General features: G+C 47.3%; 9 protein-coding genes across 9 annotated transcripts; 5 read left to right on the plus strand and 4 right to left on the minus strand.

The window, feature by feature from the left end:
* Nucleotides 1–3,876: 3,876 nt before the first annotated feature.
* Nucleotides 3,877–6,846, plus strand: GLRG_08262 (tetratricopeptide; the record flags this gene model as incomplete). The annotated part of the gene is made up of 6 exons (XM_008098947.1): nt 3,877–3,961; nt 4,015–4,390; nt 4,441–4,987; nt 5,043–5,599; nt 5,665–6,614; nt 6,689–6,846. 6 exons carry the CDS (start codon nt 3,877–3,879, stop codon nt 6,844–6,846), a joined length of 2,673 nt encoding a protein of 890 aa, XP_008097138.1.
* A 1,551-nt stretch (nt 6,847–8,397) lies between these two features.
* Nucleotides 8,398–8,838, plus strand: GLRG_08263 (uncharacterized protein; the record flags this gene model as incomplete). Its single annotated transcript, XM_008098948.1, has 1 exon — nt 8,398–8,838. One exon carries the CDS (start codon nt 8,398–8,400, stop codon nt 8,836–8,838), a length of 441 nt encoding a protein of 146 aa, XP_008097139.1.
* A 1,961-nt stretch (nt 8,839–10,799) lies between these two features.
* On the minus strand, nt 10,800–11,220 carry GLRG_08264 (uncharacterized protein; the record flags this gene model as incomplete). Its single annotated transcript, XM_008098949.1, has 3 exons — nt 10,800–10,939; nt 10,996–11,150; nt 11,210–11,220. 3 exons carry the CDS (start codon nt 11,218–11,220, stop codon nt 10,800–10,802), a joined length of 306 nt encoding a protein of 101 aa, XP_008097140.1.
* A 1,014-nt stretch (nt 11,221–12,234) lies between these two features.
* On the plus strand, nt 12,235–12,414 carry GLRG_08265 (uncharacterized protein; the record flags this gene model as incomplete). Its single annotated transcript, XM_008098950.1, has 1 exon — nt 12,235–12,414. One exon carries the CDS (start codon nt 12,235–12,237, stop codon nt 12,412–12,414), a length of 180 nt encoding a protein of 59 aa, XP_008097141.1.
* Nucleotides 12,415–12,566: 152 nt separating this feature from the next.
* Nucleotides 12,567–13,511, plus strand: GLRG_08266 (uncharacterized protein; the record flags this gene model as incomplete). The annotated part of the gene is made up of 2 exons (XM_008098951.1): nt 12,567–12,905; nt 12,972–13,511. The coding sequence occupies 2 exons, from the start codon at nt 12,567–12,569 to the stop codon at nt 13,509–13,511; spliced, it is 879 nt and encodes a 292-aa protein (XP_008097142.1).
* Nucleotides 13,512–14,556: 1,045 nt separating this feature from the next.
* Nucleotides 14,557–15,621, minus strand: GLRG_08267 (asparaginase; the record flags this gene model as incomplete). The annotated part of the gene is made up of 1 exon (XM_008098952.1): nt 14,557–15,621. The coding sequence occupies one exon, from the start codon at nt 15,619–15,621 to the stop codon at nt 14,557–14,559; it is 1,065 nt and encodes a 354-aa protein (XP_008097143.1).
* A 946-nt stretch (nt 15,622–16,567) lies between these two features.
* Nucleotides 16,568–17,853, minus strand: GLRG_08268 (uncharacterized protein; the record flags this gene model as incomplete). The annotated part of the gene is made up of 3 exons (XM_008098953.1): nt 16,568–17,076; nt 17,132–17,695; nt 17,814–17,853. 3 exons carry the CDS (start codon nt 17,851–17,853, stop codon nt 16,568–16,570), a joined length of 1,113 nt encoding a protein of 370 aa, XP_008097144.1.
* Nucleotides 17,854–18,474: 621 nt separating this feature from the next.
* Nucleotides 18,475–19,695, minus strand: GLRG_08269 (methyltransferase domain-containing protein; the record flags this gene model as incomplete). Its single annotated transcript, XM_008098954.1, has 1 exon — nt 18,475–19,695. The coding sequence occupies one exon, from the start codon at nt 19,693–19,695 to the stop codon at nt 18,475–18,477; it is 1,221 nt and encodes a 406-aa protein (XP_008097145.1).
* Nucleotides 19,696–21,653: 1,958 nt separating this feature from the next.
* On the plus strand, nt 21,654–23,048 carry GLRG_08270 (zinc carboxypeptidase; the record flags this gene model as incomplete). The annotated part of the gene is made up of 3 exons (XM_008098955.1): nt 21,654–22,187; nt 22,245–22,360; nt 22,679–23,048. 3 exons carry the CDS (start codon nt 21,654–21,656, stop codon nt 23,046–23,048), a joined length of 1,020 nt encoding a protein of 339 aa, XP_008097146.1.
* Nucleotides 23,049–24,498: the final 1,450 nt, after the last annotated feature.

Genomic DNA, 24,498 nt, shown 5'->3' on the forward strand with positions numbered 1-24,498 from the left:
GGCACTTAGTGCCTGAACTGGTTGATCTTTTGGTAATGCCAGAATAGTCTATTGACAGGCGTGGCACACCACCCATACCTTTACACTTACTCCTTACCTATAGGGTTAGAGGTAAATCTATATATTAGAGGAATTACTACTATTAGTATAAATAATAATAAGATAAGTAGATAAATAATATAACGTAAGGAGTTATAAGTAAGAGATAAGGTAAATAAAAGGATAAAATAATAGATAAATAGATAGTAGTAAATAGCTTTAGGGAGGCCTTACACTTTAGTAACGTAAAAAGATAGCTCTAGAGAGGCCTTATAGTAGATCTTGCTTAAAGAATAAGAGGAGATATATACTATCTCTAAAAGGAGATATATATAGACCTTACTTTTTAGTAAGTAGAATACTATAGTTAAAGATTTTTAAAGGAAAAAAAGTAAGAAGTTAAGGTTATATACCTTACTTAAGGGTAAATAATAAGTAGTCTTCTTAAATTAATTAAGATAGTAAAGTTAAGTAAAAGTTATATTAGTTACTAATAACTATACTTTACTTAAAGAAGAAGAAAAAGTAAGGAGGATAGTATAGTTATTAATAAGTATTTAAAAGATAAAAAAAAGTAAGTAAATTAAGGTAATATAGGTAACCTCTGCCTTTTTTACCTTACTTAAAGAATAAAAAGAGGCGTACTTACTAAAGGTAACGCTTAGCTACTAATTATCTAGTTAAGGGAAAGAGTTATAATTACTATAGGCTGTACCTAGCTAATAACGTAATATTAGAAGTGTATAGGGGTAAGATTAGTAAAAGCTATTTACTTATAAATACTATATTAAAAGTAAATTACTTAGGTGGTTTTTACTTAACTGCTTTATAGCTAGTCCTACTAGTAAGATCTTATTTAAATAAGAACTTATAAAAGTCTATTTACTTATAATCTTATATAGGCTGTTACTACTATAGTAAGATAAAAACTTAGTAAAATAAAAATCTTAATAATTAGAGGGAAAAAAAGTTAAAAGATAAAAAAAAAAAAACTTAAAGAAACTTAAGTATAAAAAGAAGATAATTATACTAAATACTATAAAGGTTATTAGTAAGTAAGTAGTATATAAAGGAAAAGACTTCTCTAAAAGTAATAAAGTTAATAGTAGTAATAGTAGTTATTATATAGTAAACATAAGGCTTAAAGGGTTATTTACTAAGTATTATAAGATCCTAGGTACTAATAATTTTTAGGCTAGGTAGCACTTTAATACTTTAATCTAAGCTGCTATAGTAAGTAAAGTATTATAGCCTCTTTTAATAATCCTTACTAATCTATAGTAGTAGTAACTATAAAGTTAACTACTAATTAGTATTAGTATTATAGGGATTATAATTATAAAGTAGTAATAGTTTAATTAACTACTAGTTACTTATTTAGATAGATAATATAAAAAAGAAGAAGAAGTTATTACTATAGATATTTATAGTGGTATAAGTAAGCTGCTGGGGTGAGTTACGTAATAGTAAATCACGTGACTATGGATCGGCTCCACTATTGAACAGTTGAATATCCTGACAGTATTATTCCACGGTGATATATGAGGACATCCGGGCTTAGCCGAACTTAAGTGTGACTGCCCAAAAGGATGGACTCTCAATCTGCGACTTAGGGCCTGTTACAGACCTGGATACGCGTAAAAGTTACGGTGGCGGCGCCCGCCATTTACATCTGAAGTTGACACTGGACCTGACTCAGGCGAAGCAGGGTACTGGGCGAATGCTGGAGAACGCGGCAGGGAGACCGCCGAGGCGCTTAAGAGTTGTCGCACGATTTTCAGCTAGCACTGGTTGTCTGATAGGCCCAGCAAGCTACCGATGAAACGTTTCACGCTTAACATCTAGAACGGCTTTTGAAGATGAGTGAAGGAGGTTGAGCTGAGCAAAACTAAGGGAACCATGGATGTCGTAGGCATTTCTTACAAAAAAGCAGAGACTACGGACAACAGAGCTAGCGTGTAGGTATTGGTGGCTGGATCTGAGCAGGATTCAAATCCACAGCTCGCTTGAACCTTGAACCCATGGCTGCGCGAATCACCGGTTCTGGAACAAAACACTAGGTAGGAGATCACCAGTCAATCATCCCTCATAGTACTCATAGGTCGGATAGGTGCATGAAAACACGAGATGATCAATTGATTACGCAGGAGTCTGGGTGCGGGCGGACATCAGTTGCAGGCTACGAGACGTCATTAGCAGTCTCCGAATGGTCATCTACACTGCCCAATCTTCACTTATTGTTTTAATGCAACCAGCATCTAAATTCTCCGTTGGTTGGCTTGACAACTGGGTGGCATCTCCAGCCGACATGCACATGCCCAACGAAAAAGTTGCAATGTGATGGTGGCCCACGCCAGCTGCTTTCGGAACGATTATCTTCCTTTGACCGGAATTATGCTAACTTTATCGGTGAGTGAACCAGACTAAGCCAGAGAGATTTCTCTGCTTTACTAGCAACCTTCTCATTTCCTCTGACCTCGGCTCCGACTGCCATTTAGCGACGTATCCCGACGTGAAGTTTGCGTCTCCAAGGTTACTGCTTCTTCCCGGTCATAGACACCCATAGTCTGTAGACTACGTGACAAGCCTTTCTATTAATAGTAAAAGGGTCCCCAAATTCCTGTTGATCCCTTTATGCTCGCGCAGGGCTTGTGCCGTTTGACCTCACCGAAAGCCATACCTAACACCTCTGACTTCTGATCAGAAGCAAAGTGGTCATCAGTCAAGTCACTCCTACATACGCACATACTTCTCTCTGAGAGTGAGGGCCTTGTCATCAGAAGCCAGGGAATTGTCATTCCTGTGCGCGCACGCCTACCTGTTACCAGGATCTCGTTATAAATCAAACGTGACGTTGCGTAGGAGTTTACTGGTTGTCCCACGCGAAGCCCATACTTATGTTCTTGACGCCGCGTAAACAAGGTCTTTGCCAGCGACTGAACAAGTCTCCATCACAGTATCTCAAGCCTAATTCAATTGATACTATTAAAAGTTGTCAGTAAATGCTTGACTTGATATTAACTAGCGCAAGGTCGGGATGTGGCTGCTTACGAAACCGACCTGTTGAAGTACTACATTGGTGAGATGTCTTGGGGGGTTTAGTTATTACCCAAGGGTGTTAGTCAGCATTCTACTGCGCTAAAAGAAAACGATAAAACTCCTTACCGACGTACGGTGGATGTTGAGCACAGACGCCAGCGGACTAATATTGCCCCTTGTAGATAGGCCTGGCAGGTACGGATATTAGTTGGAGGAAATAGACAGTCCCTAACATGATTCGTTGACAACATGATTAGTCAGATTCAGGCGGTCAAGAGGCTCATGCACTGCCATTTCTTGCGAAACAACAACTTGGAGAACGCGTAATGGTGCAAACTTGTTTATTGATGTCACAAGGTGATATAAGCCATAATTGCAGCGCGGCAATTGTGGATCCACTTTTGTCTTCTAGTGCCTCATTCTCATTCGTCACAGTTATAAGCCCAGCTCTACTTAACCCTGACTCTGTGCCTGAATGGTTTAAGCGTGCTGTAAGGCATCACAAGACAATGTTACCCTACGGGTTTGATTCCCGTCAAAGTCCTCTAGACAGACTGCAGGAGATTTACCACCTAGATTTCGGCGAGATGTACCCGATCAGAAGGTTTAAAGAGTGCCACAACGTATGGTAGCAGATCTGAGGGGGTGTGTCACAAGGTGATATAAGCCACAATTGCAGCACGGCAATTGTGGATCAACTTTTGTCTTCTAGTGCCTCATTCTCATTCGTCACAATTGATCTATTAACCCGCGACACATTGAGGCACGCGATATTGAATTACTTACATAGCCCCCAAAATGCCGTCTCCGAATGAGTTACAAGAATCGACAGCGGCCAGGGAGCGTGGAAACGGCTTCTATCGCCGAGGATTGTTTGCTGAAGGTATTTTGATCCCTTAATTGCTAGTGTTTGCATCTATGATGACTCCCCGGCAGCGGAGAAAGCGTACAGAGAAGCCGCTTCCTTAGCTCCCAAGGACCCGGCCCCATGGTCCAATATATCTGCCATCAAGTTCGAGCAGGGTGATTATAGTACTGCATTGGACAACATAGAAAAGGCTTTATCTTTGTCTGCCGAAGAGCCTGACTCTAGCCCAAAGAAACAGAAGCTCTATACACGAATGGCCAAGTGCCATCTCTTTTCTCTTTCCTTTGATGATGCTGAGAAGTCGGTGACTTCCCTTCACGACGATAGCTCTGCACATGCGATGCGAGCGACGTTGGAGGATATGCATAAGATTTCAAGCATGTCCAGCAAGGGCGAGCTACGACAACAAGTTCTGGACCGCCTACCTCTATATAAGGGCCAACTGTAAGTTCCTCAAACGTTGACATTCGAGACCTCGACTGACCTCTGAGAAGACAAGACCGCCCTGAGTACTATGCTGTGGGCCACGATACGGCATACCCTCTATGGGATGAGCCATTGTGGCATGCTGTGGGACCTCGCGGGGACGTGTCTTTCCTGCTTTGTGGCAGCGGTGATGCTCGGCATTTGTTTGCCACAATGGTTTTCCTGGGTCTCAGTGGCCTGAGCCAAGGAGAAAACAGGCTGTTCAACAAAGCCCATTTCACCATTTTGGACATCAACGCTACTGCGTTAGCAAGAACTCTTGTTATCCTTGACATGGTCATCCGGTATGCTATCATGAGGTGCGCGAAAATGCCACGCATCGAAGATGCTCTTACCGTCATGAGCTATATCTACTCCTCTGCAGTTGTCCCTGCGTTTGTTGCAGAGAAACTAGAGGAACACGTCAAGTCGGTGATTGATGAGCTCGAGGGAGAAGGAGATGTTCTCGAGATATTCTTCATTCCCAGAGACACCCGAAACAAGATCATCAAGAAGCTAAAGCAATGGATTCAGCCTCTTGCAGACGACTATGCTCTCAAAAACTTGCGGCCAGCTGTGCTAAACAACTTCTTGCGGATGCATCACCGTCGAAAAGTACTTTTTTGGCGAGACAGCGCTCAAGGACAGTACCAAAGAATTCCGTGAACTCGGGGTTCTCTTCGCAGGAGATGTCTTTATCGGACGACGAGAGCCAGCACTACGACCCTTGCTTGACGCTTTTCGATCCAATGTTCAAGGTGCCAAGCAGATCCTGGAAGGCTACATTGACTCCCATTGGAAGACGAATCCAACACTTCTGGATATGGACTATGAGGCCCGCCGCGATGATGTGCTTGATACCAGTGCCCCTCCCAGGAAGTTCACTCCATCAATTGAGTTGGACCCCGCACAGCTCATGCAGAGTATCTACAACCCTGCAAGGCCTAAACCGGAGGATGGAGACGTGCTGGAAAGTCTCGATGGGTTCTTCGAGACCCTTGCTACCGCGACTATGACACTCCTGCAGCATGTACAAATCGAGGCAATCGCTGGTGAGATGGCCGATACACTGGAGCGAATACGGTACGACGGCTTCGGGCATCGCTCTCAGAAGCCCCTAAAGGTTGGGGCTATCGATGCAACTAAGTTTCCGCGGCAATATGACAGGATTCACATGAGCAATATCCCGTAAGTTGACTATAGGACTGCACTACCATACTAAGGCGTCCCAACTAATGACTTTGTGGATCTAGGGACTACGTCGGTGGACCTTTAGCCGCCCTCCTGTATGGTGGCCCTCTTCTTCGTGAGGACAGACCGTCAAATCTAAGATTCAATAACCTGCTCAATCCACCCATGTTCGAAACACACGATCAGTTTCTGACAGAGTATATACTCATGTACGACGCCAAGCAGGTGGCCGATCACTTCGGGCTGGTAAAAGAGAAAGAAACTGGCGGGGTCATTTCAAACCCTATTGCGAAGATGATCGGTAATCAGTTTATGACCGAAGACTACTTCATTTGGTCTCGTTCTGGCTCCAAGAAAACGCCATTGTCCCGTCTCATGACACGCCCTGCTCTGGAAAAATGGCTGCACTCTCACTTGCTCAAGATCTGCATTCCCTATCCTCGCCCCCTGTGGAGTGATAGCCCAGTTCATGCTCCGCTAAATTTGACTGCATTTTTCAGGATTGTGGTCCGTCTGCATGAGGTTGGATATCCAGCGCACTGGCTTGCAGACGTGCTTGCAAGCATCTGTGAGGGCAGCATCACGACAACTGCACGTTCTCCCCGGAAGTTAGTACTTCATCCGAATGACCTTAAAACGTCCTACCAGCAACGCAAAATCAGCTTGAGTCCATGGAAAGCCGAGTTCACCACGTTGCTCAGCCTCTGGCGACGCCTCTTGCCTTTCGGGATCGTCACTCCTCCAAGCACATTGGTAAATCCGGGCGAAATCCTAGAATGCAGCATTTCATTTCCGAAGTTCGTTGAGAAGCTCACCAGAGCTCCTCATTTCAATGTTATGTTCATTAACATGGCCATGGTCGGCTCAAGAAAGCTTGATCTCCTGGGCCTCCTCCGAGACGATGAAGAAGGGGATGGATTCGATTATGCAAAACGTTTGCGAGAAGAGGGTGTGCATATGATCACAGCTTTCAACTATGTGACCGACACAAGGACGGCTACGTGTTGGCTGCGTAAAGAGGTTGTTGAAGGAATAATGCACGAGGATTCGTGGGACGCATGCATATGTCGTACTGATTCATGGAAGGTTATTACTGCGACTGCAACGCCGGTATCTCGATCCCTGAGATTGTTAGGAGATTGGGCGACTTGGAACTGTTTGGCTCCCGGATGAGGCTATGTTGTTTATTTCCCGGCATCATATTAGGAGAACGCCCGATGCCCGCCGCTCTCAACGGTCTGTAATGGTTTCTAGCTCGAGACAAACAAAATCAATGTCTATACTTATGTTCTCATCTCAAATTTAGAACAAGCTTGTATACTTGCTATTTGTCAGAAGATGTCCAGTTTCAAAGACGCCTTCATGCCCGAGAAGATCCAATACATGGCTGACAGTCCGGCTTCAGTTTCGAACCGAAGCCCACGCTCATACTCGTATCCAAGGGCGACAGGACGACTCTCGTAACATGCCGCAGATGGTGGGGGCAGCAACGAATCTGGTATGAACTAATTGGCGGCTGAGATTATGGCCTTGGGTTGTAAGTTTTAACAGAACAATACTGTGCCTGTCGTATTGCCTTATACCCTATTCGTCCCCGGGCATGTTCCCACGGGCCACAAGCGACGCAAGCAATTACCTCACCTGTATGCAACGAAAATCGGAATATTCAAACATTATAGTGAGCATACCCTGGCCAATCACAAAATCTGCTCCCTGCTGATCATCATGGAGTGGTTCGTGGTTGGCCCAACACCTTACACAGGTATACGAGCACCTGCTAAGACCCATTGAATGGCAGGCAAAGAAAACTGGGGAGGATCGCCCGAGCGAAGAGCCTGACATCAATCAACTAGACTAACTCTCGGGCAACACCGTGAACTAAACTTAGCGTTTGTGGAAGCACTAGTAAATATCAATCTATTTTCACGCAGATCAGATCAGCAGGAGTGGCATGGCGGCGGACCGAGGAGATGTTGGATGCATCGGTTCCCCGCAAGCAGATTGAAACTTGTAGTTATGACTTGCTATGATTAATTGGCACTGGCATTTAGCGCTCGTATTAATGCTGGGGTTGCGTCATGCGCTTATAGTTTATGTCCACCGCCCCAGAAAACAGAGCGCACGCGACCTTGAATACGAGAAGTAGCACAGAGATCATTGGAGGATTATTGAAAACGTCTCGCTGACTATCCATTCCTGTACTTTGTATTTCGCCAACAAAACTAAGACCTGACAAGCCTGGGGCCAGGAGTCGTAAACTCTCAGGTCAAGGGAGGAAAACTGCTGTTCGAGGTGTAATGACATAACGATTGCGAAATATTAGCAGCAAGCAATCTGGCGATCGGGGAAACTGTACCACAAGTTTGGCAATGAATGCATATACATACCTTATAATGTCATGTCCAGGTATACCGAGATCAATTAATAGCTGTAATTGTAGGCATGTGGTGGGGTGCCGGAACGATGGGAGGGATGTGCAGAGCGCTGGGCAGTGGCGAAGGGAACGTTCGTGGATCATCGACAAGGTAACTCGCGATACGATAGTAACGTTACCCTATTGACAATTCGATGACTATGGAATTGCTTACACCCAGTTATACTTTTCTACCTAATATTCGTCTATGTGGTTAAATGATCCTTGGCATTAGTTCTATGACTACTTAAGTCATACATTCCCCTCAAGGTTCGGGATGCCAGTCCTTTATACCTTAACACACTATAAACGATTCCGTAAACACTATTATCGAAATCCCCAAAGCTATTATTTCTCGTTAACATTGACCACATACTTCAAGATGCAGATCACCAACATCTTCCTACCCGTTCTGGCTGCCGCGACTGCCGTCTCTGGCTCTCCCATCGCCAAGCGGGAGGTCAAATCTATGATGGCTTACGGTGTCGCCGAATGGACGATTGAGAGTTTCGTCCGCACATGCAATCCAGAGAATACAGCTTGCGACTACAGCTTCACCATTAACACTCACACGACGGACCCAACTGCTTGCAAGTTCACCACCACTGGTTCTCCTGCCAGCCGGGCCCCCTCCAACGCCAAGTGTGGAGTCTACACTGTCACCTCCGGCTGGAGCGGCCAATTCGGTGACAATGCTGGCTTCACCACACTCTCGGTCACTGACCAGAAGCTAATTGTCTGGCCCGCCTACACCGACAAGCAGCTCAGTAATGGCCAAGTTGTCAGCCCTGACCAGAGCTACGCCCCACAGAACCTTCCTTAAAGGAAGAGAAGAATTCCGCGAAAGAAGGATTGACGAGTCCTACGAAAGGAGCTATGATATTAATGGGTCAGACAAGCTAGTTATTTTTTCACAATTTATAAGTATTAAATGAGGATGTGGTTGAAGCTGAGGTAATCTGTCATGACTTATCCTGGTAATATCTTCCGATTTCGGGAATACATGCACAAGTGTTATTGCTTAGAGTTAACGTGTTCGAATTTGTGTTTCCCCTTCATTAAGCTCTAGTTAAGTTTACAACAGAATGTTCCTGTGGTGAACTTTGACTGCTGATAATATCTAAGAAATATATGTTCTATTAAGCCAGGATACTGTTGGTATCATAGGGATAAATTGATCCATAGCAATATAGTCACGACGTAGGTGAAAACAGTGCTTGTTGAATTAATTAGTAAAGAAGGGAAAAATTAAATACATCTGTTTGCTGGCCGGCTGGATATATATATCTAGCTAGCAGTCACATAACTATCTATATCCTAATACTAGCAACTTTTATGTGTTGTGAAAGCTGCCTCTAAATACCTCCTATCCCCTATATCCTGTATCCTATATCCCTATATTGTCTGTTAGATAGGCTGCTACACTTGTAATTAGTTAGCAGCTGGGCTAGTGATGGGCTTGATGGGCCAGGCCTGCGATGGGCTGTAATAGGCCGCCAGGCGGGTGACAAAAAAAGAGGCACTCACAAAAGTGCAGGGCCCATTTCAGGTACCTATGCTCTACAATTTAGGATATGCAAGTAGTCTTTAGTAATCTAGCCCAGTAACATTTGGTTGATTCCTTAGGCACAAGTCACCTTAAGTCAACTTTACTGAGTGCATCTTTTTTTGTCACCCGCTTGGCCGCTAGGTTAGAGGTCTGAAGAAGCTGAATCTGGCAGCCCTTAGAGAATTAAAGGGGTTAAATAAGTAGTAGGCTCTGCTTAGTAGAGGTAAAAGGGGACTTCTCTAAAGGCAACAAAGTTAATAGTAGTAGTTGTTTATATAACAGACGTAGGGCTTAAAGGGTTATTTACTAGGTATTATAAGATCCTAGGTATTAATAGTCTTTAGGCTAGGTAGCACTTAGTACTTTAGACTAAGTTATAGTTAATAAGTAAAGTATTATAGGCCTCTTCTAATAATCCTTACTGCTATAGTAGTAACTATAAAGTTAACTACTAATTAGTATTAGTATTATAGGAATAAATTAACCTATAGTAATATAGTTATAACGTAGGTAAAAACAGTGCTTGTAAAATTAATTAGTAAAGAAGGGAAAAATCAGATACATCTGTTTGCTAGCCGGCTAGATATATATATCTAGCTAGCAGTCACATGACTATCTATATTCCAACAGATACAAAGTAAAACTGGATATATCATAGCGTCGTGTAGCCACTACCAGTTATGACTGCCACAGATGTACAGTAGTATACGTGTATGACCGCTTTATACAATGGGTAGCCTAGGGTTACAGCGCAATAGGAGATTATCAAGGTAGCGGTGCGAAGGCTGTTATATATAACTTTGATAACTTAGAACATCATATAGGCGAGCTATGATTCTGACTGGAAATAATTGACAGCCAGTACCAATGTCAGAGCCATGCCCTGAAGTTCAGTCCGAGCAGTTATGAGTCAACGCCACTGATTGAAAATTCCCTAAAGATATCACAATATCTTGGTTTGCTATACATTGTATACACTATTGCCGAATTACATGAAATCAAGCTTGTCGATCTACATTGGTATACATCTACTTTTTGTCCCCATACATATGCGTTGCGACCAGATGTGAAATTCCGTAACTTGACTCCTATGCTTCAGCTAAACCCATCTTAACACTCGCTCAATTGACTTTCTTCCCGGCTGTTGGGGATGCACCTTGATACCTGAGCCACTTCATGGCACCTGGGAATTCACCTTCCATAGGAAACACTCGGATGCAGAGATTGTTGTTTGCTTAATAAAGACCAACAAGAATGTCACCACGGACACGCGCAGTCAAATGAACTTCGGCTTCAAGGTCCAACTTGATGCCTACCATGAGAGCTGCGCTCGTCAACTTGCCATTTTCGTCAACCGGGCCCTTGAGGAGGTTGCCTGGTAGTACATGTCAGTGACAAGCAAAGGATGCGGTTTAAGGGAGGTAGATTTACCGACTGGGCCGTTTGCATTGCCGGAGAGGTTCGGCATCGGAACGGGGAGGCCTGAAGTTTGCATGTTTCCCCTCGATCCAGTGTTGGCTGGTGGGTATGAAGTAGGGTAAGCCGGGGCACGAGACTGCTCCTCGGCTGTCGTTGCTGATTTCGCGCTATAAGGTTATGCACGTTAGCCGGTTGATGGGGTGAAATTAAACTTATGGAGTCGTACTTGGAAGACATGGTGGTTAGATATTTGAAGACTTGATCTTGCAAAGAATGCTGTAATTCTTCGGGTGAACTTGCTTCGTCAACCGGCTCAGAATTGAGAAGTCCACGTTCTTTCAAAAACTGTTCCGAAAGAGACTCGGGCGATTGACTTTGGGCTGGAGATTTATCGAGATTTGGCGTGGGTCGATATTCACCGATTGATGAAAGAGAACCTCGGTTTGAGCTGCGGCGTTTATGAGCAAGGGTGTGAAGTTCTTGCGGTTGTTGGTGAGGCAGGGATTGCGCGCGAGAACGATTGGCAGGCGGAAAGTTGTCTGTTGCGACTCGAATTGGGATCTTGAAAGAAAGAGATCTTCTGAGGACTCCTGGTGCAGCAGAGGATTCGTCGGTGGGTGTGGAATGAGCTGGAGAATCTGCTGGTTTTGGTGTAATAGAAACACGCTTTGACGAGGTATTACTTGAAGATCGAGGGGCGTGATTCGGTCTCTTGGGGATTGGTGGTGGCTGCGGCTGCTGAGACTCGGTTTTTGGTGATATGGTGGCGATGGGGGAACCTGCTCCCACTGATTCGTTCCGTTCAGGTGTCTTGGTGCTCTGTGTTTTTTGAGATTGAGATGCAGTCTGGTTTGCCATCTTGGAGTGGGAACATGGTGAGCTTTAAGCTTCCTTTCCGAACACCGCCGACAGAGCCCGGTATAGTTATTTGATGCTAACACCCTCCTCCGTCCATGCAGTTTGTTACAGAGTGGTGATTAGTCCGAAGAACAATCCGGCATCGTCCGATATTGAAACTAGCCGCTCGGATTGTATATTGCGTTGTGCTTTGTCAATTCTGGCCAGAACGTGTCGACCAGTGAGATCAGTTCATGCGGTGTACCGTACGTGTTTCCACAACATCTGAAAAGTGGCATGGCATGGTACGATTTGGGTGAGTCGATAGAACGTTTGTGGGGTGTACCGGGGCTCTTGCGCGTCTCAGGGTGTTCTCAGAGGAGCATCGGCAAGGGTCCTGCATCCACTTGAACCATGTCACGACCCATGTACCGGAGAGTTTCAACCATCGGATCAGGGACCGGCATGGGAATTGCGTCGTGCATCTTTGGACGAAACCACGGCATGCCGATTGTTCGAGGCCTGCCAACAAGGTTCACAAAGATCAGTCGATGGCTGTCAATCTTTATGAGTTTCCGGGGTTTCGAGGCCTGAAACAATCCGCGCAATGAAGTTGGCTTGGAACCAAATGTGCACGTGCTTCTGAGACCGTCGCCACTACAGTTGTCTTCCTTTTCCCCCCTTGATGGGCTGTTGTTTTGATTACTAACACTTATCACAAACCATACTATAGAGCAAAAAGAGATATGCAGTCTGGTGTTGGTCGTCACTTTCGGGTTATCAACTTCTCCACTCCCTGGGCCGCATTGATTCAAGCAGGTTTGGGGATACAGATCTCTTACAGTCTTACTTGTGCCTCGTACGTTCGAGTTGTGCCATTCCTTGTCGACGTGGAAATGGTCCTTTCTCTCCTGATCAGTTTCGGTACCGCTGTAGGGGCGTCCGAAGGCATCAAAGCTTCCATGGCGAAGTCGCGTCGAGAAGAGCATCGGAGCCGAAAGAACAATCTCGTCGTTCACTGCCCCAAATCCTCTCAATTCAGCCCTTATCTCGAAGGTCGTCAAGTAGTGCTATCCGGTGATAGAGTAAGCTATGAATTGCTGTGTACATTTCTAGGATGGGTTGTCAATCTAACGGCATTAATATTCCAGTTGTTTGTAGACACTGGCACCGCCCACGATGTCCCATTCGGCCATCCTTTTGAGGGATACTACCTCCCTTATCCGGAGTCTCGGTTCTCAGGCTTGGTTAGCACAATCACACATGAAGCGCCAATCATGAACTGGATATTCGTAGATCCGGTTAGCTACCAACTTCGCTTTGGGAATCGGGCGGCAGCGGATGGAAATCTGACTGGGCCGTGGGAATGCACTCGTCAAGACCGACGAGTTACATTGTGTGGATGGGAAGGCTTCTGTGCAGTTCTGGAAGAAGGTGGTATTTGGGGTCTGTATTTCGACTGCGATGGAGATTGCTTACAAAAGAAGTTCGATGGTGATGGACGTATAGTGATTGAGATTGAGCTGTTGCGAAGAGAGATGAGGACGAGAAAGCCAGAGTTGATGCCTGCTGAACCAGATTCTCAAGAGAAGGGGCAGTCGGACCAGGGGGGAGGGGCCAAAGACACCAAGTCCCAAAGTCAAGATGGAGAAAGGAATATCGAGGTTGAAGAAAAGGGGAACAACGTATGATATGAAGTCATTGAACTGCGGACAGGGATCAGCCGCCATTTGATATCAGGCGACGGAAAAGTGGTTAAACATCTGAGAACAGTACTTCTATCAATTCTGGATAAATAGAAAGTAACACCATACCTGTCATCCGGAGATTTCGGCCTAAGCTGAACACCATATGTGCCGCCAGATGTAGATATTTAATTTTACGTTTATCACATCATTTGGGAGCATGGCTAGTTGATGTAGAGATTGAAACACAACCCCAGAAACCTTGAGCCGCCGCTCCATGGAAACATCGCTCGGATGAACCGAATTATCGGGGACAAGATGCTAAAGCAAGGGGGCCAGCCGGCCCAATTCCAGGGCCCTGGAGACGGAGACCGGGTCTCCGGTGCAGTTCAGTGTAGCATAAAATCCCTGAGCCACTGAGTTGACAAACCGGATTTGGCCCCAGTTGTATTTCAAGTTGCTACTCATTCCGCAGGGATTGCTAGTCAATCTTCCCGCTCTACAAGGTCCCCATACCTCCTTGAAGCTATCTCTCCGCCTTGACCAAATGAGTTTGCACGTGTCTCATTGCGGTTTGTTTGTAAAACCGTGTCACTACTTGTGCATTTCCTCCTTAAGTCGGTTTCATGCCATGTTCGAGACGTGTAGAAAACATCACACTTTGATCGTGGGTATTGTTTTCCCTTTACTTTGTATCATAGCCACTAACTCACTAGTTATTGCATTCTGAATTCCCTCACAAAAGAAATAGCGGGCACTACTTTATGAGCAGAACGCAATACTAAAACTTTACAGTGGATGATGCCTTAGAAGCATTACGGTATACTGGGTGTATGACGATTCAAATAATTGACATCAATATTGAGCATTCGGAACATAGAAAGAATCGCCACTATGCTTACTAAGTAGACAACGTTTGGCAGACTACACGGTAGGCAAGGATTTCAGTGTAAGTGGTGTCTGTCTAACGATAATGACCATTTTCTACCTGTTGTGCATGTACCCAAGGTGCGTGATGTAGATTGATAAATAGAGCCCAAATCAATTCGAACTAAACGCAACCAAACACTCTCTCAATCGTTTTCTGATCGTCTCCGCGAGAGAGACAGAGAGAAAGCAGAATCCTGGCTTTTTGCGGATTGAGATCGTTCCCTGCAATGATACCAAGCTTTCTATGGCATTGGCTGTCCACAACCTTCCCCGCTCCAAGTCTCGAAGACTGTACCACAACCACGCCCTCAGAAATCGCCTCTTCTAATGCAAGGGTTTCTTGCCTGGTTCCCAGACCGGGTCCAAACCCGGCAGAGACGAGACCCTTTGCACCAGCTGCGACAAATGCCTTGATAGCGGTTCCATCCGCGCTGACGTAGCTATATACGATGTCGACGCGTGGGAGGCCGCCAATTAGCATCCTGCGATGGAACTGGCCGCTGGCTGGGCTTGCCTGCCTCGAGACCATGTTAACATCCTCGCCATCAACGTAACCGATGGGACCCAACCAAGGTGAATTGAAGGTGCCAAGTCGAAGGGTGTGAGTTTTGGTAACATAGCGGGGAGAATGAATTTCGTCGTTGGCCACAACTAACACCCCGGCAGGTTCATTTGGAAGGACCGGGTGAGCGGCTACACGAAAAGCGGCAGTAAGATTGGCCGTCGCATCCGAAGAAATACCAGTCAAAGGGCGCACAGACCCAGTGATAACGATCCGTATCTTCAAATTCAGGACTAGGAACAGAATCCACGCAGTCTCTTCTAGGCTTGCTGTTCCGTGCCCAATCACAATACCGCGAATCTCGGGATCATCGGCCAGAACGCAGCATATATCAGCCAGTATATGCCAGTGATTGGTGCTGATCTCGGTGCTGTCGATAGGCCCAATGTTTATAACCTCGACGTCGGCAAGGGCAGGGATGCCGGTCTTATCGATGATATATTGAGCATCGTGGCGTTTACGACGTCCTCCATCCGCGTTGTAGTCGAGGAGGTCGTACTTGTCATGACCTTCGGATGAAATGGTACCTCCTGTTCCTATGAAAGCAACCTTTCCTAGTGGCTTATGAGGCCTTTGAGGCGGACTAGGTGCGTAGAATGCCGCCATATACTGTGTTGAGTCCATTGACCGTGATTGTATTATTATCGAGGTTGGTGGGAAAGGGTTCAGGGAGCAATGTTATCAAGAGATCGGTGCATTTTAAATAAGTTGATGGGTCAGTGATACAGGAAGTGAATGTTTGGAGGGGCTGGACATGTCGCCTCCTCGAAGAGAGGGACGGACTGGTTATTCACAGCTGCCCCGAGTTATTCTAATGGTGCAACCTTCGAGACTACATGCCCAAAAATTTCCAACCTAGTATGCGGATAGCCGCAAGCCGGGATGAGTCCGAGTGTGTTGCCGACGGTCCGGTACATCCACTCGTATCCGCCCATCAGGCACAGGAGCGACAGGTACATTAAGACGATGTTGATACGGTGCGAGACCCGGCCAAATGGCTTGGCTGAAGAGAATGCACCAATTCTCCTCATACCTCCGACCGGAAATTGCCGTCAGGTGAAGGGAGATCCCGTTGCCAAACAGCTTTGAATAAACCGAAGTGTCAAACATGACTGTTTGGGAGTAAACAAACTTGTGATGGCGGGAACGCCTGCTCCACTGATCTTATGAGCAAAGGCAGAACGCTTTGATCGACATCTGACGCGCAGTTTCTGCCTCGAAGTCGATCAATGTCTGGCTGATTTGGACATTACTGCCACCACCCCGTTGAAACGGCATCATGCCTGGTATGGAGCAGCTTTAAAGGGAAGACATGAAGTTGCACTTCGAACAGGCAGTCGAACGACAGGATGGATATAATGCGTCATAACTCATAGTAGGTACCCAAGATGTCCCAAGCATTGCTTGTTCGAGGTTCCCTGCTCATGGGAGGGTGCAGCGGTAAAGGACCACCAGCTGTGCCGCCGTACCATCATCGTGGACACCCCAGCCGAGACTGTAACGCACTGAGCAACTACCTCGGTACCACGAACCGATCCTGTCCCGTTCACGGCCTTATCCAACATCGGTATCAATCCTCCTTTTCATCCTCGTTATCGTATCGACCCAGGCGACCAAGTGGGCTCACCATGAAGACGTCTTCCCACCTTCCACTGGCAGTCTTGCCGTCCCAATCGCCGCCGCTGTAGAGAGGAAGGCGGAGTTTCCCCGTGCAGTGCTCGTCGATAAAGCGGCAGACCTTTTGCATATCGCCGACCGTGAAGTCGTCCATGAACCACAGCATCGTCCGGGGGACATCGGCGGGGCTAAGACGTTGTGGTGCTGGGGCACCGGGAGTTGCCACAGAAGCTGCTCGAGAGCTTTTGCGTCTCGATTGAGGTTGCGACGGAGCGGGTGAGGGTGCGACACTGGCAGTGGCGTTCACGGGAAGCTTCTCTTGCGTCTTGGTGGAGGTGGGCGATTTCGGTGTCATTTGGGGCGGGATCGAGGCGTCAGGAGGGACGTGGGATTGTCTTCTCTTCGAAGCAGACGGTTTGGGGGCGGGTGACTTGATTGCGGACGTCGAGTCATACCTGGAGGCTATGGGATTTTATTAGCAGCTGTGCAATGTTTAGGCACCTGCATGAATACTTACATCGTCGGCGCTTGTCACCAACAGGTTCGGACTGCTCGGCTAGACTCCCTCTCTTGCGCTTCGTTGTTTGCTTAGTAGGCACAGGAGTCCTGACAGACGGTTTGGAGTCTTCATTGGCAGATACGAGGTCCCCAGTGCCGTCTGTGAGGGCAATCGGCCCTAGGAGAGCTGCCTTCGTACTCTCGTCATCCACATATCCGCAATAGTCGGCCAGGACACCGGGTCCGTCAGTGCGCATCTTGATGACCGGCTCCCAAGACGCATCCTCTCCCTCGGTTGAGTATCCGAGCCACTGAACGAGCACCTGCCATTGGCCTCGGACGCGACGGTGTCGCAAGAATTTAAAGGGGTGATACAGCTCTCCGATACCGAGGACGTCTTGACGGGTCCTGCCTTTGAAGCTCGCCCAGTAATCAAAGAGAAGAGCTGGCCGGTGTTCCTGAACATCCCACTCCGAGATGTCCTCGCGTGCGCCTTTGACGAGGACGGTGAGGGTCACAAGTGCTGTATCGGGATCGAGGGAATGTGCGAGGATCTTCTTGATGGCGTCGTAGGGAAAATCTGCTTTAGGTGGCTGACGTCAACATCGGATATTGATACAGTGCATCAACTTTTATCAAGCTGTGCAAGAAGTAATTATCGCTTCTCAAAGCAACGTGAATGGTACGAAGAAATTTCATACCTTGCTCGGCAAGCTTGGCCAGACATCTTCCTCGAGGCATGACAGCGGCGACAAAATGAAGATATACACAGATGGCTGGCTGGATGGTTTGGGTTGTGGAGGAGATCCTGCTGGAAAGTTGTCTCTGAAAGACATCGGCGCGTCTGAGACGCGTTCGCGTCCTTGGCTCGGCGTCCACCCCCAGCTTCCCCGGGGGGGCTATTTTTATTTCTTTTCCGAACCCCCATTCCACCCCCCCTTTTCCGTCCGTTTGTTTCTTCCGTCTTTTTTTTTTTTTTTTTTGCTATGTTGGAGGCCTGGTACCGATGAGGATCGCTCCCTGTTCTGTCGACTCCTGCCGACTTCTGTTAGTGTACAGTCTCCCAAATCCAGGCCAGCCGGGTAATGGAAGAAAACAAACAAAACCATTCTGTTGTCTATCCTACTTTTACCTCGATTAGGTCGCAAGGAAGGGCTGAAGTGGACACGGGTGTAGGTGACACTGCAATGCTGGCAGTTGCATTTTACCTTTTGCCGGGATATGTAACTAATCTACGTCGCCTCTATGTATAATCTACTCTAATGTAGGTATATTTTACCATCGTGTCTCGTATCTCATGCTAAACCGATGCCATGAACCTTCATGTTTATGTCTTGTGTCTAATGCCCTTTAAACGCCGTATCATGCCCAGCGGATCTCAAGAAGCTTGTATCCACTCTCGTCACCACGCCCAACACCGGTGCGCTTCTCTAGTTCCTCAGACTGAACAATCGTGAGTCTTTTCCCGTCTGCCCGTGCGGGGTCATGGGTTTCCATGAACGCGGCCTCCACGCTGTCGCTGACGCCGTTGAAGCGGCCGTTCCGACGAACAGTTACCATAAGCCAAAAGACACCATTTGTTGCCAGCAAGCGAGCCGCGCAGTCGCGCAACCATACTGCATGCTCAGGAGCGTAGATGACGTCCGTTGCAATAATGATGTCTGCAGGAACATCCAAAGGCGCTTCCAACACAGGCGCAGACCAGTCAAGAGCTGCGGTCTGCATGTGTTTCACCTCGGAAGCTGGGAAATTGAGCAACACGTTGGACCGCAGGTTCTCGAGCACCGCCGGGTGATAATCGGTCGCGACAATGGTCGGACTTGTGGCCCCCAGATGCGGCAGCATACCCCCGAGCACCAGGCTGACAAGTCCGGTACCTGCGCCTAGTTCGATAACGCGAGGGGAGGGGCCGAGTCCAGGCTGCGCCAGGCCGAAGCACGCGGGCGAAGCACACATGATCTCCGAGAAGAGGATCGAGGCGCCCCAGCTTTGGAGACCAACGTCGTCGGGGTCTGCGGAGTTTGTGCCCGCCAACCGATCGTTGAGCCGCACTGTGACGGGAACGCTGGCCCGCAACGTGTCGGAACCCGGAAGAACGAGATCAAAGGCGAATTTGCGCGCATAATCCTGGTTCTGGCCGTTCTGGTCGTCATCGTCTTTGGGAACAGCGAAAAAAGACTCGAGCACGCAGGAAGCCTGGTCAAGGGCGTGCTGGCATGCCTCGTCGGACTCGAAGCAATAAAGGGTTTCGGCTCGAGCAATGAAGCCCGTCAGCCAGCGCTCCGCGAAGCTACGCTCGAACGCGTCAACTTTAAGGGCGGCCACGTGATGGTCGAGACCGTCGATCTCTTCGTGATCATCTTCCGTCTCGGATACGTAACCCGAGTCAGCTAGGGACGTGTCATGATGAGCGGGCTTTTGTGTTTCGGGCGTGAGCTGGAAGGCGACCGAGACGGGCAACGAGCAATAAATCATGGATAGGCTGTGCAGGGCAGACGTGATGTCGGCTTCAGAGAGCCGGTCCAAGGTCCGCAAGGGCGGGAGGCTGCTCGATGGCGGCAGCGGATGCGCTACTGGTCTCATCTGGCCCGTCTCGACTCGACTCGGCTCGGCTCCTCTTGGTCTGTACGGCGGATGGTTTGTTGTGCCCGCCCCCAGCGAAACAGCGGCGTGCGGATATAAGATGAATGGAAGCGGGGCAAATATTCGGTGTCAGATTACGGATACCGGTAAGCAAAAAGGGAACAAAGGACCGGGAGGGCGGGTCACGGATATCAAGATTTGGCAAGCGTCATTAGGGGGAGGCCAAAAGAAAAGAAAGAAAAAACCCCTTGGCCATCTCACAGTCGACGTGCACCAAAGGGAGAGGCAACAAAGATAAGGTGTCTACAAACTATTTCTATCTGTGGGCGTGTGTGTGCGCCACAATCAAGATCCACTTTCCCAAATGAGGGCATCGTGAAAAATCTTTGGGTGCCTTATCCCTGGGCCGGTCGGCCTTTCTACTTGGGGGGCAATAGACCTGGGCTGGCCCGTGACATTTAGTGCATCCAGTCAGAAACCAGGCTTATCCCAGGCTTCATCAAGTGGACACCTTCAACCATAAGGAAGAGAGGGGGGGAAAAAGAAGGAAAAAAAAAAAAACCAGCCAAATTTCAAGATCCAGGGCTTGTCGTTGTTGTATTGTGCATGCCCAACTCTGGCTCTCAAGGAAAAGAGAGAGCATGAGGAAGCCATTACTTACGCTCGTCCATGATCAGACCCCTAAACTCCTCATAAGGCTTCGCTGCACATCCACGACATCCAAGACAGCAGCACGTGCCCCTGACAACCGTCGTATTAAGTGCGGCAAAGGACGGCGGCCTGTGCTAATTAGCCCTGATCCTTAAATCATGAGGAGAGAACTCTTCTGGTCTGTCTCGGTACCACATGTGCCGAGTCACTGTTGCCCCCACCACTGGCTCTCCTCTACCTTCTCGATGTCTTCCCCCCCACTTGCCACCCCACCCTAATACCTAGCAACCATTTTATCCAAACTACGGAGTACCTCCCCGACACAGACAGCAGTTCTATTGCTATTTTCGGATTCCTTAGTAGCTTCTACTGAAACACGATTACTAATTGGGCGTACGATGTGTAGGAATGCGTCTGTTTGGCTCTTATCCTTACTACACACCTGTATTTTCCTTTCTTTTCTTCACTGAGGCTCTTGACTGCTCACACTTGGTACTGTTCAACGTTGTTCTTGTCCAACGTCGAAAAGTATCCCATACCTGTGAAAGTCATACCAACTAAATGGGTATTAGGAGTATCGGAATCTCATCAAAAACACATATTGGAGTTGTTTGAACCACTCAATATTAGGAACTACATTAAGAAGTCCACTCAATCACATCACGAGCTTCACGGATAACAGTCATCATACGCAGAGGCTAGAGCAGGTTACCGCATTGCCATGGGCACCCATCATCACGATACAACATCACTTACCTAGTCTCTGGTACCGACTTCAGCATCTTACTTTGATAAGTGAATGGCGGGATTGTATCAAGTAGTCCGAGGCAAACGGTTAGTTCGGCAACGACAACCTTAGGTATTAATCAAAATGATAGACTTTTGGACCTCGTACAACAGTTAAAAAGAGATGAATATCTAACATTGGATATCTATCAGAGAAACTAGCCTTGCAGATGAGACTGCAGGAAAATTACGTTGTCTTATGGAATGGTGATGGGGCACTGTCAATAAGGCACCTATGCCAAGCTTGCCAAGCTCACTAAGAGCTGTCTAAAATCGAATCGGAAGGCGAGAGTTTAACCAGGGAGTGGAATGTTCTATTCCCCTCTCTCGACAACTGAGGGGTTGAGGCTTCAAGGCTATACCATCAGATGAAATCAGGTTCGATTTTGAATCATAATTATGGTGCAGGTGATGGGATGTTACAGTCTCCAAGTGTTAATGATAAGTACGGAAGGATCACTACCAACACAGAACTGAATGCATTTTCAGCACAATTTTCCCAGCCATCAAGCGTGTCAATAATGAAGCTCATTTCACTGAGCATAGCGGCCGCGTCTTTGGTGGCTGTCGGCGCTTCTTTGTCTTATGACGGGTACCAAGTCTTTCGAGTTAAGACCGGTACCAAAATGGCTTTCGTGCAGCAAAAGCTAGAAACCATAAAATTCGACGAATGGAACACAGTCAGAAACATGCATATCGATATCGCGGTTTCGCCTGACCAGATTGACGCATTCATGAAACTCAACCTGAATTATCACGTCATGCACAGCGACTTATCCAGTTCGATTTCTGCAGAGTCCGCTGCGAACGATATGTGGAAGAGACAAGTCAATGATCTGTCCTGGTACAAAAGCTATCACCCATACGAAGACCACAAGGCATATTTCAAAGCCTTGTACGAAAGGTTCCCCAATAATTCAAAGCTTGTATCTTCGGGGACTTCTCATGAAGGAAGAGAAATATTTGGCATTCACATTTGGGGCGCTAATGGCCCCGGTCAACCAGCCGTCTTGTGGCACGGAACGGTCCATGCAAGGGAGTGGATTGTTGCTCCTGTAGGTCGCAGAACGCGATATTTTGTCTGCACCCAGCTGACCGAAACCCTTAAATAGGTTCTTGAGTATCTTTCTCTTCAGTTGATACAAGGCTATGGTATCGACAACGCCACGACCGGATTTGTGGATAAATATGACTTTTGGGTCTTTCCAATCGTAAACCCTGATGGCACGTAGATGTCATAAAATCCTTAGGAGAACCCGACTAATCGAGGTAAAGGATTTGTGTACACCCAAACCACCGAACGATTGTGGAGAAAAAATCGTCAACCGCCTCCACAGGAAACTAACTCAACTTGTTATGGAAGAGACATCAACCGAAACTGGCCATATAAGTGGGATGCCAACCCACTTGGTGCGTCCGCGGACCCGTGTTCACAAACATACAAAGGCGTTGAACCAGCAGATACCCCGGAGATACAGGGCCTCCGCAAGCTAGTAGATCAACTGCGAGATAGTAGTGGGCTTAAGCTTTACATTGACTGGCACAGTTACAGTCAGCTTTTCCTTGCACCGGTTGGTTTCAACTGTACCTACTATATTCCTACCTTGGGGCAACACATCTCGCTAGCACAGATCACCTCGGATGCCATAAGGGAAGTCGAGGGTGTCACTTTCACCTACGGCCCAAGCTGCGCGACCTTGTATCCCACAACAGGCGGGAGTTTTGATTATGCCTATGCTGTTGGTAAAGCAGCCTGGTCTTATCTGATTGAGCTTCGAGACACTGGGGACTGTGGATTTATCCTGCCAGCACATCAGATTGAAGGCAGTGCAGCAGAACAATGGGAGGGTGTCAAGGTGATGCTAAGTCTTCTCAATGAGACCTTCTTCAATGGTGCGGGAGACGCGACACTGTAAGAAGATTGCGTTTCGGGACATCATTGGTTACAAAAACCACAAAATACTACAATGAAGTCACGGGTGGATCCTGCATCAGGTTTTACCTTGTTTTGAGTGGCAGTACGGTTGATGTAAAGCGGTGATGAACCTGGAGCTCTCCGCCAAGCCGCATTGTGGTCGAAGGTTCAGGTAAAGCCGATGAGATAGGCCAGTAATACTGGAATATACCATCATACAAAAGCATGGGGAGACTTCTGTGGGTCGCAAGTCACCAATCTGACAGTGGACCCAAGCTAATTCTATCACTAAAGTATCAGCTGAAAGAAGTTCCCGGCTTGACATTCAACATGAGCCTGTTCTAACCCTGAAGTGCACACTGGAATGCGGTACCACCATCCACCGCCGAGAGCAGAGAGCGTTGGGCCTACAGGGATGGAAAGCCCTTGCCTAACGAGGAGCATTGGGTTAATTACACTTACTCGACCAGGTCCTCAGCAGGGTTGCATAAGACCATTAACTGATTGTGTACGTTTAGTAACGTTGCGCCATTTTGTCAGATTGAACTCCCTACATTGTGCCTTAGTAAAACCAGAAACCTAGGATATAAAAGATGCACTAGGGCTTATGGCTTCATATCGTGCTTTCAGAGCTTCTGCCAGCGGCGGCCTTTACTTAAGCTTATCAATTCACCAACAAACAGTATCTCTATTACATGGCTTCAACAGCTTTTAGTCAATGTTGAGTTAATGTGCTTATTGCGTCGTCAGCAGTAAAATAAGCTTGGGAGATATTGAGAGGTGACGGACTTTAAGTCTAGACAATATAGGCAGAATTGTAAGCATACCGGCGTTCTCGTTACTTCATGATGGTGAATACCAGTGTCACTCCGATGCCTGTTTTCAGCCAAAACTCGGCCCCGTAGCGCGATCAAATTGCGTCACTTGTGGTCAAAGATGATTGATAGCCCGTACTCTTCTGTGACTGGGCGATGTAATTGCAGTCACAGGGCCACGGTTGAAGGCATCCGTCAGGAGCTGCAAGAATAGCGCACGAACAGGGCCGGTCAGTTGGACTGATCACGATCACATCCACTGTCGGTATTCACTTCTTGTTCCTAGGATCAATCGGTTCTGTTGCTGCATCGTCACTTTATGGTGGGGTTCCTTAAGACCCATCCAACACCAGATGGTACTGCAAATGTGATGACAGCTGATTCCTAAATCACGGAGCGAGCCTCTGAGGGGTGCACTATCTGAGCACGAGAGATGTGTGTTCAATATCGTCGACTATACCAAAGCTCTTCAGTTCAGTTCACTCGGGGTAGCCTACACAGACCGTTTCTCAGCGGTTTAACGTACCTCTACTGTTTATGGAGACCCAAGCGTGTACGAGAAACTACTAGACAAACCAATATGGTTACCACATGCATGGTATGATCAACCGTTCTTATCATCATTGCTGAGCGATG

The sequence above is a fragment of the Colletotrichum graminicola genome (genome assembly GCF_000149035.1).
Source record: "Colletotrichum graminicola M1.001 genomic scaffold supercont1.37, whole genome shotgun sequence".
NCBI lineage: Eukaryota > Fungi > Ascomycota > Sordariomycetes > Glomerellales > Glomerellaceae > Colletotrichum > Colletotrichum graminicola.